This window comes from Fusarium poae, chromosome 2 (assembly GCF_019609905.1).
Source record: "Fusarium poae strain DAOMC 252244 chromosome 2, whole genome shotgun sequence".
Lineage (NCBI taxonomy): Eukaryota > Fungi > Ascomycota > Sordariomycetes > Hypocreales > Nectriaceae > Fusarium > Fusarium poae.
This window is the reverse complement of record NC_058400.1, coordinates 4,829,127-4,846,469: the sequence shown is the minus strand read 5'-3', so window position 1 is coordinate 4,846,469 and position 17,343 is coordinate 4,829,127. Positions and strand designations below refer to the sequence as shown.

Here is a 17,343-nt window from a genome sequence, read left to right as displayed (position 1 = left end):
CTATAGCTGCTGAATGCGCTGTAAAGACCTTCTGTTTAAATGCATATTCTTTGATTAGTCAGCAGACTAGTCCTAATTAGGATAATTATGCATTTAAACCATGAAGTTATCCTGACATCGGCGTCAACCTAACAGAAAAAACATCGCATCCGCACTTTTGGGACACTGCCCCCTGTGGCCTTCCGTAACATTGACCATGAGGTCCGAGCGATCATCGATCCAACAATTGGAGCCCTGGCATGACCCCTGACAGAAAACGGTGAGTGCTATGGCTGATCATGCATTTTGAGCAATATCATGAACTTCATGATCCTACTTACGTTTGGCGACCGAAATGTCCAATAGAATTCACAAAATTATACATCTTGTGGATTCTGTTGATAATTTCTATTCAATAATGTCTTGGCTAATAGAGAAAAATATTTTATTTCTCTATTGTTTTACAGCCTTTAAAAGAGTCGCGCTGTCACTCACAACTTGGCATTGCAGACATTACCTTTTTGTCAGTCAAGTACGTACTTGATGATAGCTTCTCGTAATACTATTGTCGATCACATGGAATCGAGACTCACTCGTCTACCAATTCCCCGTCAGGCTTCACTCCCTCCAGAAGAAGGCTACATCACTCGATAATCGACTCCACCAAGCCAAGTCAAACATGCACGTATACGTTCACAGCGCCAATCCCTGGCTCGACCAGCACATTGAGACATGCATCAAACGGCACGTGAAAGACGCCACATGCTACGAAGACCACTCCAAGATCCCTGAAGATGCCGACACAGTGTTTCAGCTTCTCAACGGCTGGGAGCTCAACCATCACTTTGCTGTGCTGAATAGGGCCAAACATGGTCTACTCAACGCGTACCCCAACAGCGATGCGCTCGCAAGAAAGGACCACATGGCTAGTGTGGTAGACTATTGGGTCACCAAGAGACCAGAAAGCATCCTCAAAGGACACAGTCCAGCTACTGTCAAGTTGTCGCTGGACTATAGCGAGTATGTCGAAGATGCGTTGGCGGCGGCCGACGACTTGACTTTGCTTTACTCGTTGGAAGATAACGAAGCAAAAGATGCTTCGGAACGAGATTGGTGGATCCTGAAGCCTGCAATGATTGACTGCGGTCATGGAATTCGGATATTCAGTACAATCGATGAGCTAGCTGACAATCTTGAGCTCGCTGCCGATATCTCTGAGGAGGAGGAGGAGGAGGATACAGAAGAAGAAGTTGAGGTCGAAGTCGAAGTCACCAAGTCCAAAGATGAAAGCGACTCGGACTCGGATGGTTTCAAACCTAGCCTTTCAACTCCAGGTCTCAACTCGTTGGACGCCCTGATTACAGCAAGCGGGAAACTCTCCATCAATGCTTCAGAGAAAAATGTCATGAGCGATGCAGAAAAGATACAAAATATTGTTATCGGTGAGAACGAAAGAATTCCATCGGCTCTTTTGAGAGAGTTTGTCGCTCAGCAGTACATTGTTTCTATTCCCCCAGTCGACGGTCGGAAATGGCATGTGCGTGCATATGTGCTTTCAGTTGGCCGACTCAAAGTACACGTTTTCGATGAAATGCTCACCCTGTTAGCCCTCGACGACTATGAGCCGCCATGGAAGAACCCCAGCCTCAAATCCTCTCTTACCAACACTGCACTGCAGAACGAAGAAGAGTTCATAAGTAAAGAGTCGATGAGAGATTTCTGGAAGATGGACGACGACTTACTGCCTGGTGATTGGAAGAAGAGTGTCTTTGACCAAGCATGTCAGATATCGGGAGAACTTCTACGCGCAGCCGCTCACACCATGGCGGACAAGTTCACACCCTTGGATAAGTGCTATGAGCTCTTTGCCATTGACTATCTTATCAACACAAAGGGGACGGTATGGCTACTGGAGGTCAATGAAACGCCAGCGTTCTATGAACAGGGTTACGCTGGGGAGCTGGCACAAAGACTAATGGAGTCGGTGATTTGTGTGACATTGGAGCATATGGGGCGAGCTGACTTGAGTGATGAGAAGAATGCAAAGGCCAGAGGGCGTATGGTGGAGGTTCTGGATGCAAGCAAGGAGTTGGCCAAGAGTAACATTACTGAGATTTTGCCAGGGGCAATTTGACACTTTCGCGATAGTGTTTAAGGGAATGATATGAATGATGATGTGTTTGGTAATTGGGAGAAAAGTACTGTGTTTTGTTTCTTCATTCCAAGTTTCTTATTCAGAGCACATATAGACTATAGAGCGCATAAATCCGAGATAAAATACAACCCATTTTTTCTATATCACAAAGCTATCTTCTGGTGTTTTCGTTTGATGACTGTCAGCTTGTTGTGTCCGAAGATAGTGTGATAGAGCTTAAGTATATACCTTAAACTTGTTCAATGGATACCAACATCTAGGTAGTTAATCAACCATATCTCTAACTGCACTTGGTCGAATAGCCCGAACCCTTAGATATCGACAACTGTTCCCACGCGTTTATACCTAACAAAGTGGAATTGTTATTACTGCAAGAGTGAATTTTAGGCAAATGTCGGTGCAACATGTTCATTGTACTGTGTCACATTGTACTACCGATTTGCAAGAATTTTCGTTGCCACCATTCGCGATGTTTCAATTGCATGCATGTAGTCCAGCTTATCAAGAGTCTCACCCCGTGTCAGAAATTGGTTCCTCTCGCAAAATTACCCAATGCGGTAAACAATCACCAAGGGCGCGCTGACAAGATGGACCTATGCAAGAATTGCCCCAGTTGATCAGCCTATCATAGCTGAGGACAGCTGCATAGTCCCTTTATTTCTGACGGATTTACATTCTTTTCGAAAGGCGTACTGATGACATGTCGTGTAAGACGAATCAAAGTCCACAAACGGGGATGCATTCGCCGTTATAGTAACAATGCCGTGTTATACAACGGTGGCGTTTTGAGACATAAAATGGAAACTTTGAATGATATAAGTATCACAAATGCGCAATCATTGACACCAGAGAAATTCGACACATCTACAGCGGTTCACACCACAATCATCATGGACTCACTTCACCAACCAGATGAGCTTGAAGCTGTCTGCACAGCCATCCAATCCATCATCCACCGTCTTGGTTCAACAACCCAAGACGTAAAAGACGACCCAATTATCAAAGTTGCAGAACCAAAAGATGTCCCCTACCTCAAAAAGATAGGCACCCCTGGTGCAGCTCACTCGATCGACCAAGTCCTCGATGAGGCTTTTGCGGCATTCGACCACCGCATGCGCGTCAATCATCCTCGTTTCATGGGCTTCATCCCTTCGCCTACATCACCAATCGCATGGCTGGGAGATATTGTAGCAAGCGCTTTCAATGCGCTGGGCGCTTCAAAGTTGCAGGCCTCGGGTCCAGTGGTGATTGAGAAGACTTTGATCGAGTGGCTGGCTTCACAAGTCGGTTTCCCCTCAACTGCTGGCGGTATTTGTGTTTCCGGTGGTTCAATGGCGAACTTGATGGGTATTGTACTCGCTCGGGACCGCTTTGTGCCACATGGTGAATCACACAAGGGTGTCGTTTATCTTTCGGACCAGACTCATTATTCTGTCGCCAAAGCCCTGCGTTTACTCGGTTTCGATAAAGGGCAGATCCGAATCTTGCCTGCCGGCGAGTCCTTCAAATTCAATACAAACCTTTTGGAGAAGACGATACACGAGGACCGAAACTCAGGTCTTGTGCCTTTTTTAGTGGTTGGGACTTGCGGAACAACAAACACTGGCGCCATCGACCCGTTGGAGCAGATCTCGGAGATATGCAAAAGGGAGCAACTTTGGCTGCATGTAGATGGTGCATACGGCGCCTCAGCGACTCTCTCGACTACACGTCACGAAGCGGTAGATGGTCTCAAGTACGCCGACAGTATGTCATGGGACGCGCACAAGTGGCTCTTTCAAACCTACAGTTGTGGATTGCTGTTGGTCAAGGACAAGGCCAACCTGGTGCGAAGCTTTGCTAATGAGGGCGATTATCTACGCGACGGTGTTGCGATAGAAGATGAGGAGATTCCTAACTTTTGGAATTATAGTATGGAGCTCACACGTCCTGCATCGCGGGCAATGAAGCTGTGGTTCACACTGCGGGTTCTTGGCGTGGAGAGGCTAGGAAAGATGATTGATCATGGGTTTGATCTGGCAGAGAGAGCAGAAGAAGAATTGCGCAAGTTGAATGATTGGGAGATTGTCAGCTCAGCAAGTTTGGGAGTTGTGACATTTCGATATGCACGAAAGGGTTTGGCAGAAGACGAATTGGAGGTGATCAATACTGGAGTATCAAAAAGCCTGATCTCAAGCAACATGGCTGGTATTTTGACTACAAAGGTTAAAGGAAAAGTGGCCTTGAGAATTTGTGCATTGAGTCCGCAGTTAGCGCTTGATGACATGTCGGAGATAATCAGGGAGGCTGATGCGCTGGCAAAAAGAGGGACGCAAAATGGGACATCAGGAGATAGACACTAGATTATTAATATGGACAGATTCTTATCAATCTACTACTGTCAGTACCTACATCATCATCATGTTGAGAAAGATGGTGTGATGTCGCCGCTGATAAGATCAAAGAGCGAATATCGGTATTCCGAACCGAAAAGGTCCGAAGCCGGAAGTAAAAGAGTAGAGACAATTGATTGGACAATCAAAGACTACAATTTGGAATCAATTTTCAGATGCCGAAAGAAAGTGGACAAGGATCAAGGTTTTCAGCTTAGCACGTGTTTTCACGCTGTAATGCACTGTATTGCAGGTACCCTTTTAGCTGCCTTTAGTGGGTGATTTAGTGGGCGGCGAATGCGGCATTGACCATGACATGACAACATGGCAAAACAAAATAAAAATAAATAAAAAAAAGTCCACATTTGCGTCACCGCCAATCCAACAATTGACCTTTTACTTTATCGCCAACGCTAATTACCTAAAATGTTGAAACAGGCAACTCATAGCGGTAACGGTTGACTGACTGTCAGCTACTCTGTACTGTACTGTACGCGTTATCCCTTATCGGCGCAGGAGAGAGAGGCCATCGTTATCTCAACCGCGCTAAAATTGAATGATTTCCACCCTTCCACCTCCTTCCACGGGCAACAAGAATCAACAGAGGCAAGACCCCTGATGAAGCTCCACCGACTTTGCTTTTTTCCAGAGCCTTCTTAATCGCGTCCATCGAAGCTTCTCTCCTGTTTCTTTCTCTTCTTCTTTTCTCTCCTCAGATTCTATCCCAACAACCCAAACAAACACCATCACAATGTCTCAAGCTTTCGTTCAGCGCCCTGCGCCCGAGTTCACTGCCACTACCCTCTTCCCCGGAGGCGAGTTCAGGGACATTAAGCTCTCTGACTTCAAGGGACAATGGTAGACACTCCAAACACCCTGATGGTCTGCCTCATTGCTAACTTGTCTCCTACAGGGTCGTCCTCCTCTTCTACCCCATGGACTTCACCTTCGTCTGCCCTACCGAGATCATCCAGTACAACAACGCCCTCGACCGCTTCAAGGAGATCAACACCACTGTTCTCGGTGTCTCCACCGACTCCCACTTCACCCATCTTGCCTGGGTTGAGAAGCCTCGCAAGCAGGGTGGTCTCGGTCCCGACCTGGAGCTCCCCCTCATCGCCGACAAGTCCACCAAGATCTCTCGCAACTACGGTGTCCTGATTGAGGACGAGGGTATCGCTCTTCGCGGTCTCTTCATCATCGACCCCAAGGGTGTCCTCCGCCAGATCACCGTCAACGACCTTCCCGTCGGCCGTGACGTCGAGGAGACCATCCGTCTCGTCAAGGCCTTCCAGTTCACCGACGAGTACGGCGAGGTGTGCCCTGCTGGCTGGCAGGAGGGCGGAAAGACCATGAAGGCCGACCCCAAGGGCAGCCTCGAGTACTTTTCCGCCCAGGGAGAGAATGGTGAGTCCGAGTCCCGCAAGCGACCCAGGACTGATTAAGAGCTGGGACTTGACAACAAGAATATGTTTGACTAAGATTTGTATTATTACAGGAGCTAAGGCATAGATGTTAGATACCTCCAATGAAACCCGAATTCCCATCAACACCCGCTCTCAGTAAACGAGAGCACACCACAGCACAGCTACTGGCTTAGCATGACGGACGACCCAACACGCGATTGACGAACATGTACGAACCGGAGACGAAACACAAAAAAATACCACAATACATACCGCTTGTATCGAGTGCAGTGGTCGCCTTGAATGGCATGCGATGAAAATAGAACTAGACTATACATAGACTATAGACATTTGTTGACGACTCTACTACTTGAGAGTAAAGACCTGCCCTTTGTCGCTTCCAGTCATCATGTCCTCCATGGCTTCCCCATTCATGACACCGTGACAATACGCGTCCCTGTCAAAACAAATTAGTACCCTTGTAGCAATCTCTCTTGTCTTGTCACGTTTCACTTACCCAATAAACTCGTACCCATCATCGTGCCTTTCGCTCTTGGGTCGCAAAACGCACGGCCATTGGAGTCCCATCACCACAGCAATAACGTCCCCTTCCAAGACTTGGTGATGCGCCAGCCCCATGTGTCCACTGTCGGTAACGATAAATCGTCGCTCGCAATACGCTCCCAAGACTTCTTGCAACCACGACATGTTTAGCCCGACTTTATATGTTTCCTCGAGCGCTTTATCTCGCTTTGCTTTTTCTTCAGGGGTTCCCATAGGCATTTGCGTGTTATCGTAGAATTGCATGTACTTTGCTGTATATGTCTTCAACGATGTTCCTTTTTTCTGTAGACCTGCGGGAAACGGGAGGCCGCCGATCAACGTGAGTCCGAACGCCGTCTCAACGTCTTCACCCGTTGGATAAGCAGATAACCGTTCCATGCAGGCGTTATAGACTTCCCGAAGATGACTTTCTTGGAAGAGTTCACCGAAATGTCTATACTGGTTCTTGTACGTGACGCGACCAATAACTTTACCTTTTACAGCCAACGAGCGAGGCTCTGTTGTAGGGATATAGACGTGTTTCCCATTCGGGTTGCCCTCCGTTTTCAAGGGTGCACCGATACCCCATGCGCATCCTGTCCCTGTGTCAAGTCTCCAGTCAGGAACCCAACTAGGCCACTCAGCCTCATCGTTCCTCTGTCGTGCAGACCAAATGACATTGAGGTCTGACGTTGGGTCTGACTTGATGATTTCGTCGGTCGCCTGTGTAAAGACATCCACGAGTGACATGGAGTAGTCAACTGCCATACCTTTGTTACGCCAGAACGCGCGATCAACTTCGCTAATACCTAACAACGCAAATACCTTGTCTCGAGGGTCCGTCGCGAGACGAGGTCGTAGGTTTTCGAGAAGATCGCGCAAGCCCCATCTACATGTCGGTCGTGCAGATCGATGAAACAAACTGGGATGATACTCGCTACCTCCTCTCATACGCCATGCGATAGTCGACATTCGCGCCACCAGACTTGCCCCGTGTACCTCTCGTTGGTGGTCCTCATGAATGGCACCAGCCTTGTAGCAGTACCATCTAGCAGCGGCGCTGACGTGCTCCCAGGGGATACTATGTGATCCACAAAGCACAATTGCCTTGCGAGCTTGAATGATCTCTTGGACGGTCCACATACGCTGGTACCATGGTCTGTCGAAGAAGTCGACGAAAGCAGTCCAGGACTCATCATCATCAAAAGGGATGCCCAAATCTCGGGATTGTTCAGTGGTCAATGCCTCAGTGCGCTCAAGCTTAGTCTCTTCGTGTTCGTCGCCGTAACTATCCCAGCGAAACATGTTTGTTGCTGTGGGAAGTGCTACATCACCAACCTTTTTAACAAAGTCGATGGCCAGTTCAGTGTTGTGCACTGCTGGACCTAGCCAAGCGATGACTGTTTCTGCTTCTGTCGAGAGTTAGCTGGATGTATGCTCGCTCATCCGATAAGGACACACTCACTGTCATAAATCACATTCATCTTGGAGACTTGCTCAGACTTTTCAGCGATATCCTCCTGGTTGATGCAGATTTGATCAATCCACAAAGGCTCATTCTGACGCGACTTGATGATCTCGATCAACGCTTCGTGAAGGGTTCTCGTGATGCTGAGCATCTCCCCGTCGCAGGGGACCTCGATTCGCTCGACCGCATTTCCCCAACAGTATGATAATGCTGTATATGTGGTAGGGTTCTCTGGATCGAGTGCTACGTTATCGATACTGGCTTCGAGCTGTTGTCCTTCTGATCCGCTTATCTTGAAAGTGACAAGACGGATCTCGGATTTGGAGACTGGTTTGTATGTATAAGCACTCATGGTTACAATGACTGGCTGAACAGTTATGAGAACATGATACGGGATGTCTCTCTTTTTTCTAAACAAGTTCTTTGGAAGGATTGTGGCAGTGGAAAGCATAGCCACTAGAGGCCTCTATGCAGGTCAGACGTGATGCCTAGTCCAGGCCCGCAAGTGGATATGATGCCTAACAGATAGATTTTGGCCGAATGAATAGAACGCGGCCAGATACTTTATTCCTTGCTAGCCAGCTGGCATCAAACACCATTGACCGCCTCATCTGGTTCCTCCCAATCATCCGAAAAGTTATACGACTCAAAGCATGTCCCTATAGCTCCTTCAGTATCGTAAAACACAAATTCACAAGTTCCCTTCTTTCCATGCCATACACCCGACTGCAGAACCTCAAACCCACGTCTTTTGAATTCTTCCTTGCGTTGCTGTTGTGGAACATGGTTGCAATCAAAAGCCACATGGTGAATCCCTTGTCCGCCTCTGTCGAGGAACTCTTGCATGATTGACGGCCCAGAAACAGGCTGCATGATCTCCCATACCATGTCTCCTGTATCTGCAAAGGCGACTAGCAGTTCGAACTCTGCGGATTGGCCGCGGAAATAACGATTAGACACAGTGTTTGCATTGAACTCAAAGACACGGAATGGGCCGATGCCGAGTTTGGTGAGTTCTGAAATTGTCTTTTTGCAGTCCGAAGAGACAATGCAGATTTCTACTACCTTTCCTAAGAAAGAAGTAGGCTGAGTAGACGTAACTGAAGAAACGAGATCCATTGTTTATTTCGTGAATGCAATCAAAGGTACGGCGACGAGAGCACGATATGAATTTGGGATTCTTGAGGCATTTGTTTTTTTTATACAACCAATACTCGAGGGCGTCATCTCACGTTATGTTGATTGCGGAGGGCGTCATATTACCAATACTACGTCATTGTTATTAAGCGTTGATCTATGAAGGTTTGTTTTAGTCTTTTTTCGTGAATTTAGTTTAGTTTCTTGGTCGGAATTTACAAATGAACAACAGTAATGTTTCCTAGAATTGGGCTGAGACTACCCTACAATAGAGATCGTCAATCGATTGACGATGCCAATGCTAGATTCACAGCACGTGAGCTTTTCTTGTAACCATCTTTGGTCAACCATTTCACCTTGAAAAGATTCTTCATAAACTTCGCTTACCCTAGGTACCTATGCAGAAACTGGTAACTCCCCTGGCATTGAGTGCTGACCAAGGTTTGTGGACATGTTTCAGCTCCAACTCCACTATCCAAGTCAACCCCAGCTCTTAGAACCCGGGGTTAAGAATATTTGTGGCGTGCATGAACATGAGAAGAAATGTAGTCTTGGTTGCGAGTCAAAGCAATACGTACGTATAAAGTAAAATAATGCCTTGTCCTCGTAAAATCTGCCTCGCAATTACGTAACCCTACAAAGAACTGTTCCTTTCCAATTAAACATTTACGAGTATCACCTTGGCATCAATGATTGCCGTAGCGATAGAGAATCGAATCTTCAACAGTTTCGACTGATGGAGATGAGTGGATATAAGATTGTGGCTTGATACCGAGAAAGAGAAAACAATTGAGGCGCCTGAGCCACTATTTAATCAATCTCAAACTCTTCTCGTAAAGTGAGGACAGCTTGGCGGAAAGTCCACGTTCCCGTTACAGGACCGTCAGCGATGAAACATGACAGCTGTTCCCAAACGCTGGTGAAAAGAGTCTTTAAGTAAGAGAAAGAGACTCTCGTATAGATATCAGGAATTTTGTCTTGACCAAGAAAAATGTTCCCAAGGCTGAAACGAAGAAACGGGGTCGCTTTGGCCGGGACCTTGGTCTTCCGCTGCGGCCAGGGGTTCGCCAAGCCATCTAGACCCGATATGGAGGCCCAAGTTTCAAGGTTAATGTTAACAACCATAAGCTTAAAGCTGTAGATAAGCTTGATAAGAGTAGGGTCCAAGTGGAATCGCAGGGGTTGTTCTCTTGGTTGAATCACTGCCGAGACGATAGATACCAATCGCCAAGACCCTCCTCCAAACACACATCTTCATCTCTGTCTGAGCCCCTTGAGGCCTACTCCCTTGCTTGCGGCACGAGCTCTTTCCGAGCTCAGCTAGAGCTTCGTCACTGAGGAGCTGGACGGTCAAAGCTGGGATGAGACTGGATGAATCATGCCATATTATCAACGACAAGCACAAGCTAGACACGGATTACAGTAGCCGGTCCGCAGCCACGTCTCATAGTCAAAACAGTCACATCGTGAACCCCCCATGCAACAAAACATCATGACCCGAAATGGGAAAGATTAAACATCTTCTTATTCCTCGCTTTTAGCCTGTGACTTCCCTTTCATCCTCCTTCCCCTTTCTTCCTCTTTCTTTCATACTCGCCTGGTGTGTGTATCATTCATTCAGTTCTCAATAATCTTCTTAATTACAGTCGTTAATTTGTCTCTCCTTTTTTATCTTTTCTACCACGCGAGCTGGTATCGCAAACTTCATTTCCTAATCCGTCCATCCCTTGCGACTACGTCGACCTTCCGCTTTAAGGGCCATGCTTCTTTCAACATTCCTTTCCGTGTCGACCTTGGCTGGCCTGGCGGCGGCCTCACCACCTTTCTTTCGAAGGAACCCACCACCTGCCGAAGCAGTCTGCGAGCCCGTCACCGAGACAGTGCATCTACCTGCTGAGACAGTTCACGAGACGGAGACTGTTCACTTACCTGCCGAGACGGTCCACGAGACAGAGACAGTACATTTACCCGCCGAGACAGTTCATGAGACAGTTCATGTGACCGTCACAGAACATGCAGTAGTGACAGAGATCCAACACGCTACTGTGACAGAGGTCCAGCATGTCACGGTTCCTGTCGAGCATTTGGTTACATCAGTCGTCGAAGTCGAGGTCGAGAAGCCTGTCACAGTGGTTGAGACTGTCCACGAGACTATTGAACAGCCCGTAACACTGGTACACACTTCAGTCGTCGAGGTTGAGAAGGAAGTCATGGTTACTGAGACTTCCGTCGTTCACGAAACAATCGAGCAGCCCGTTACTCTCGTCCATACAGCAGTCGTCGAGGTCGAGGTCGAGAAGCCTGTTACTGTTGTCGAGACTGTCCACCAGACCATTGAACAGCCCGTGACTCTGGTACACACTTCAGTTGTTGAGGTTGAGAAGCAAGTTATGGTTACCGAAACCTCAGTCGTTCACCAGACCGTTGAGCAGCCAGTTACTCTCATCCACACCGCTGTAGTTGAGGTGGAAGTTGATAGACCCGTTACAGTTATCGAAACTTCTGTCCACGAAGTCGAGAGGCCTGTCACCGTTGTCCAAACTTCTGTCGTGGAGAACACCGTCGTCCATACATCGGTCGTCGAGGTACCAGTCGAGAAGCCAGTCGAGGTGCCCGTCACGCTGGTCCACACTCAAGTTGTTGAGGTGCCAGTTGAGAAGCCAGTTGAAGTGCCTGTAACGTTGGTCCACACTCAAGTTGTCGAGGTCCCTGTCGAAGTCATTCATACACAGACCGTCGAGCAGCCAGTCGAGGTTGTCCACACAGTTGAAGTTGAACAGCCTGTCGAGGTTGTTCATACCGTCGAGGTCGAGAAGCCCGTCCATGTCACTGTCATCCATACAGTTACTGAACAGGCACCTGCCCTTCCCGTTGCACCTGCCCCTACACACCACCCAGTTGCCGAACCACCAGCTGAGCATCCAGTCGTTGAGCCTCCCGCCGAGCATCCGGCTCAACCACCTGCTGAACACCCTGTGGTGGAGGAGCCAGCCACTATCACGACAGCCATTACACCAATGCCACCTAGTCATGAGACTGCTATTGCCGAGATGCCAGTTGCTCCCGAGCAGCCTGTCGAAGAACCTGCGGCTCCTGAGCACCCTGTTGCCGAAGAACCCGCCGCTCCTGAACACCCAGTGGTTGAAGAGCCTGCAGCGCCTGAACATCCAGTCGTTGAGGAACCCGCCGCTCCCGAGCACCCTGTCGTTGAGGAGCCCGCAGCACCTGAACACCCAGTTGTGGAAGAGCCAGCGGCACCTGAGCACCCTGTTGTCGAAGAACCCGCCACTCCTGAACACGTCGTGATCGAGGAACCTGCAGCGCCTCCCACCATGGCTCAACATCCTGGTGCTGAAGCACCAACTCACGAAGCACCAGCTGCTGAAGTCCCAGCTGCAGAGCACCCAACAGCACCAGAACACACCGTCATGGAAGAGCACAGCGGTGAGATGGCTATCGGTGAGGCGATGAAGCATCCTCCATCTTCCAAGTACACAGCTGCACCAGAGCTGGTCGCCGAGGCGCCTCCTCACCCCGCAGCTGACGACATCCCAGTTCTCCTGCCTTCAGGCGGAGTTGCTGTAAAGAACGCGACAGTCGCGCCTACATATCCCCGGCGAAGGGCGATTGTTCGCAGGTGGTAGTGAGATAAACAAAAATGAGCGTTTACATGGATTGATGGGAATGTTAGATGTGCATAGAAAGAAAGACATTAGTACAGCCAAAATAATATGATCTGGACCTATTTGGCCTGGGATAGTCTTAATTAGGATGAATAAACTACAAATCGACGTCAATACATTTCACCACTCAAACTATTGTCTCGTGATATATGTAAACAAACAGACTTTTTACTCACTGTGAGATGTCTTCTAAATATGCCTTCCAACCTTGGGTATTCCTTAACTCCATCCTATAAGAGGAACTTAGACACTATCCGAACTGTAATTCTTCTCTTGACTCTGAGCAATAGTCTTGGCTTGGCTCAGGATATCTTCCCAGATAGGTGGCCTGCACCTTTTCTCACTTCCCACAGCCTCAGCCTCCACACCAAACTCCAGAAGGGCTTTCTCACTACACCATTCACCCGTCGCCATCAACCCAACAGGAACCTTGCCGGTGGTATTCTCATCAGCCTCTTCACCTGCTCGATCTTGACCCACCGGTACAACGAAACCAGCAGGAATCGATAAAGAAGGCATGCCGCAGAAGTTAGCCAGCCAAACATACGTCATGCTCTCTATTGTCAAATCTCCATCGCTTAGCCCATACTTGAGCTCACTCGCACCTCGTCTTATCGGCGCGCCACCGCAGGCTGTTGTCGGTGTGATTATCATCATACCGGGATGCATCTGCCAAAGATGTGCAAGATGCTGCATTAATAGGTTCCGAAGCTTTTGGGCCAATACATAGTCTCCTGCCGGTGTTGTGCGGCCCATTGCAAGCAGAAGTCTGTTCGCTGCAGTCGTGTTTGCTGATTCTGGGAGGAGGGACGCTGCATCCGCCAAGACAGTCATGGCGTGAGCGATCTGCCCTTCTTCTGTAAATGGAATGTTGATAGGGACAATCTCGTAGTTGTACTCTGTACAGAGCTTATCGATCATTCTTTTGGTAATGGTTTGAATGCCTGGAGATGCAAGGTCAAACCACGGTTGGTAGATACCGAGTAGCTTTGCCAAAGGTCTTGAAGGCTCTCTGTAAAGACGGGGGAAGCGAGATGTCGGATGAGGTTCAGCGATGATATTGTAGACTGTAGCGAGAGAGTGCATGTCTGCTGCTATAGGTCCCTGAACACAACACGTTGGTGCAGGGTTTGGCGTCGGGAATGAAGAGAGACGTCCATGAGTAGGCTTCAGACCAAAGACTGAGCAGTAAGAAGCTGGAATTCGAATACTGCCACCAGCATCACCACCTAAGGCGATGGGGATCAAGCCTGCGCCAACTGCGTACCCAGCACCAGAGGAGCTTCCGCCTGCATAGTAACCCGAGTTGAAAGGGTTGAGCGGTGTGCCGTGGTAGGGATTGTTACCAGTGGTATCTTGACATAACGTCAGCACGTTCTAGATAGACAAGGGTAGGAATCAGCTACTTACCCATTCCAAACTCATGCATGTTGAGCTTTCCCAAAACAATCACGCCCGCATCTTGAAGCTTTGTCACACACCAGTTTGTGATAGACCCTGTGCTGACTGCCTTTCCAGCGTAGTTGTTCTTGGAACCCATTGTCATCTCATACCCGTCCATATCAAAATCATCCTTGATGGCAGCAGGTACACCATCAAGGGGACCAAGAGGTCTTCCCTCACGATATCTGATGGTTGATTCCTCGGCTGTTTTTAGAACAAGGTCGACTCTCATGCTGATCCAGGCTGTGGAATGTTTGCCCTCAGGGCTGGTGTCCCGACGGATAAGCGGCAACAAGGCGTGGGCGACATCTGTGGGAGTGACCTTTCCAGATAGGTACAGTTTTCTGTAATCAGTGACTGAGTAATATGGCGCTTCTGATGGTGCTTCTTCTTCGACGACAGACTCCGGAGGAGTTACTGCTTGCTGGCTCTCCAGGTCTGCTCGTGGGGTGGTGTTTGGTAATGGGATCACTGCCGGGTCGTATCTTGCTTCATAAACTTCCAAAGACTCTCGAATGTTTCTTAAAGATCCAAACCCTGCATTTTGCCAAACTATTTCGCGGATGAAGCGTATTAAGTTTATTCTTCCGAAGTTAGCAGGGTCCAAGGCAGCACAGAGATAGAAGAAGCTTACATGAAGGCGACAAAGACTAATATAGAGCCGCTCAATACTGGATTATCGAGTTTTCGCTTTCGTATCGTTGTCTCTGGGCTGTCGTGCGTTAAATGCTGTTGCAAAAATTGTTGAAATGGCCACTGACCCTTGGTGTGGCTTTGGGTAGTCAATGAATCGCGGGTCTTCGCTGGCCCCTCTGGAACATGTAGTGGCCACAGTCATGCTTGTATCGTGACTTGTTAACTGACACGCCGGTATCACTAGTGCAGTTGCGTAGTTAAAGAATAGCAGGAAGGGGAATAACAATTAATGGTTTCACGGGAGGAAATTAGATCATGCAGATCACAGACCCCGGGGAATGATGACTGGTTTATAATAACAAAAAGAAGCAAAGAAACGGATGCAAGGATAGCACAAGGTTGCTCAGGAGAATAAACAAGCGAAAGCAGCTAAGAAAGACGAAGCGACGAGGTTTCAAAATAGAACAGCAAATCAACCTTGGCTCTCTCTCGCTAAACCAGATTCTAATGTCCAGCTTGCATTTGTCGACCAGCGTGTCGGATATGGGGTTATGACTTGGCTAGCCTTATGCAAGATATGATCTCTTTGGGAATAGCAAATATGCACCAACTGCAGAGCCTCAGCCTGTAAACGTTGGGCCAGCACATCATCGGTGACCAAAACTCAGATAAGCTTAGCTGATTCAGACATGGTCTGATTAACGCTTACATTTTCTCCTTAGTGTCTTCGGCAGCGCCGAGAAAGATGGCTAAGCGAGACAGGTTCAGTAGAACAGAAATGGTGTTGGGAGTAGTCAACATGAAGTGGCTTTGCTTGATTGGGCGATGTTTAGACACTACTAAGACTTCAGCTGCGCCGTGGTACGCATGAATATTGGTCCCGCATTTAGGCTTGCTTGGATCAGTATAGAGGCACTTGGGATAAGGTGATGGACCGCGTGTTACAGGTACAATTTGGACAATTCAACTTATCAACAGACAACCTTGATACTGTATTACAGTACTATTGTCTAGTATAAACTCTCAATTATCCGACCCAATGCTCCCACTTTGGCAGCAGCTACAGTGTGCTATCCTACCTATCGGTTTGCAACTATCGATCAAGGCTTTACAGTGAATTTAGCGATTCAGATCCCCTAAATAGTGCCTTGGCAATGTCAATAATCTGCTGCACGTCCGCGGTCTGGACCCTCTTGGCTGCCTCACTGGCAATCGCGATTGTTCAGATAAATAAAAAGGAAAAGAATCCACCGACACTACCAACGGGCTTTGACTTTGAAATGCTGGAACGAATCAGAGAAGTTACCAGCAAATGTAAGGGACAAACCAACTGAAGCTTTTCTCGATATGGAATACGGATAATGGCGGTCAGATTAGGTCGGACGTGGCTTGCGTCGTTATAACCGATGTCTTTTTTCAGTAATTGACCCAGAGATATCTAGCCTCATTTGGAAGCAATACTCCGAGATATTGGATAAAGCATTCTTTGTTTTGTTTTCCAATTTTGCAGAGACAGTAGTTCAGTTGAGAAGTAGCAGCAAATGTGAACTGCTCTATGGGTTGTTTACTTCTTTGGTTCACTGTCTTATCTTGACCGCTAATTAATGCACTGAGACCACTAAAACAGGTACCGGGGTCCAGGGTCGAACAGACATAAACTGCAAGCAACAGATCTTTTTCTCACAAATAATCTTTTCTCCTCATATCGAAGATCACCAATTCTACAGCACCTTGATAGGGCTCGGAAAGAACGGTTTGCATTCAATTGGTCGAGAATGACTTCAACTTGACGTGATACTCCATGACGTAGAGGTGATGATTATGTATGACGATTGAATAGAGCGAAGCAGCTGGAATTGTTACTTCAACATTATCATCCCGAGCCCAACTTTGATGACATTGTTTCCAACACAATATTGCCTGACTTTTCAGTAAAAAAGCTTAGCTTAAACATGTCAGGAACAGCACCAAATGATCCCGCTCCTGGCGGCCACTCTAGTGCCGTTGAGCAAACCCCGTTAGACTCAAACCAACATGGACAAGCACAGTACAGTCTTTCCAATCGACGTTCAATCCTGCTGGATTGCTTGTTGTGATGATTCGAGCCGCTAATATAGACCAGGAACATTATCGATGAAACGAAAGAGACCAGCGGGCGCGTCGTTGATGCCAACATAGGAGAGAGTATCGATGCGGTGAATAGTATGCGAGGTACTTCAGATAGTCTTGATGATATCCTCAAGCAGTCTGATACAGCAAGAGGAAGTCTCGGAGCGCAAAAGAAGACTACAGCGTCGGATGAAAAGGGATTTAAAGTTGGTCAAGAGGCAGATCTCCACGATTTGGCACAGAGTAAACAGCCATAAGGGAAGTTAGTTGAGGGCATCATGACACAAGGTCCAACAACATTACGATCGTTACAATGCATAGTTTTATCGTCATCAAAGTAAAAGGTTTATTGAAGTTTTATATCGAGGAATAGCAAAAAAAGAAGTGCCTCGCTTGTTTGCAATCGTACTTT

At 47.8% G+C, this 17,343-nt stretch overlaps 7 protein-coding genes across 7 annotated transcripts; 5 read left to right on the top strand and 2 right to left on the bottom strand.

Annotated features, from left to right (window-relative positions):
- Positions 1 to 658: 658 nt before the first annotated feature.
- Positions 659 to 2,113, top strand: FPOAC1_005533 (uncharacterized protein; the record flags this gene model as incomplete). The annotated part of the gene is made up of 1 exon (XM_044850059.1): positions 659 to 2,113. The coding sequence occupies one exon, from the start codon at positions 659 to 661 to the stop codon at positions 2,111 to 2,113; it is 1,455 nt and encodes a 484-aa protein (XP_044708769.1).
- Positions 2,114 to 3,024: 911 nt separating this feature from the next.
- FPOAC1_005532 (uncharacterized protein) lies at positions 3,025 to 5,368 on the top strand (the record flags this gene model as incomplete). The annotated part of the gene is made up of 2 exons (XM_044850058.1): positions 3,025 to 4,321; positions 5,223 to 5,368. The coding sequence occupies 2 exons, from the start codon at positions 3,025 to 3,027 to the stop codon at positions 5,366 to 5,368; spliced, it is 1,443 nt and encodes a 480-aa protein (XP_044708768.1).
- Positions 5,369 to 5,441: 73 nt separating this feature from the next.
- Positions 5,442 to 6,018, top strand: PRDX1 (Peroxiredoxin-1; the record flags this gene model as incomplete). Its single annotated transcript, XM_044850057.1, has 2 exons — positions 5,442 to 5,913; positions 6,005 to 6,018. 2 exons carry the CDS (start codon positions 5,442 to 5,444, stop codon positions 6,016 to 6,018), a joined length of 486 nt encoding a protein of 161 aa, XP_044708767.1.
- A 260-nt stretch (positions 6,019 to 6,278) lies between these two features.
- Positions 6,279 to 9,042, bottom strand: FPOAC1_005530 (uncharacterized protein; the record flags this gene model as incomplete). The annotated part of the gene is made up of 4 exons (XM_044850056.1): positions 6,279 to 6,369; positions 6,430 to 7,867; positions 7,921 to 8,250; positions 8,619 to 9,042. The coding sequence occupies 4 exons, from the start codon at positions 9,040 to 9,042 to the stop codon at positions 6,279 to 6,281; spliced, it is 2,283 nt and encodes a 760-aa protein (XP_044708766.1).
- A 1,778-nt stretch (positions 9,043 to 10,820) lies between these two features.
- Positions 10,821 to 12,704, top strand: FPOAC1_005529 (uncharacterized protein; the record flags this gene model as incomplete). The annotated part of the gene is made up of 1 exon (XM_044850055.1): positions 10,821 to 12,704. One exon carries the CDS (start codon positions 10,821 to 10,823, stop codon positions 12,702 to 12,704), a length of 1,884 nt encoding a protein of 627 aa, XP_044708765.1.
- A 282-nt stretch (positions 12,705 to 12,986) lies between these two features.
- FPOAC1_005528 (uncharacterized protein) lies at positions 12,987 to 15,024 on the bottom strand (the record flags this gene model as incomplete). Its single annotated transcript, XM_044850054.1, has 4 exons — positions 12,987 to 14,098; positions 14,154 to 14,671; positions 14,821 to 14,898; positions 14,948 to 15,024. The coding sequence occupies 4 exons, from the start codon at positions 15,022 to 15,024 to the stop codon at positions 12,987 to 12,989; spliced, it is 1,785 nt and encodes a 594-aa protein (XP_044708764.1).
- Positions 15,025 to 16,774: 1,750 nt separating this feature from the next.
- On the top strand, positions 16,775 to 17,188 carry FPOAC1_005527 (uncharacterized protein; the record flags this gene model as incomplete). Its single annotated transcript, XM_044850053.1, has 2 exons — positions 16,775 to 16,869; positions 16,945 to 17,188. 2 exons carry the CDS (start codon positions 16,775 to 16,777, stop codon positions 17,186 to 17,188), a joined length of 339 nt encoding a protein of 112 aa, XP_044708763.1.
- Positions 17,189 to 17,343: the final 155 nt, after the last annotated feature.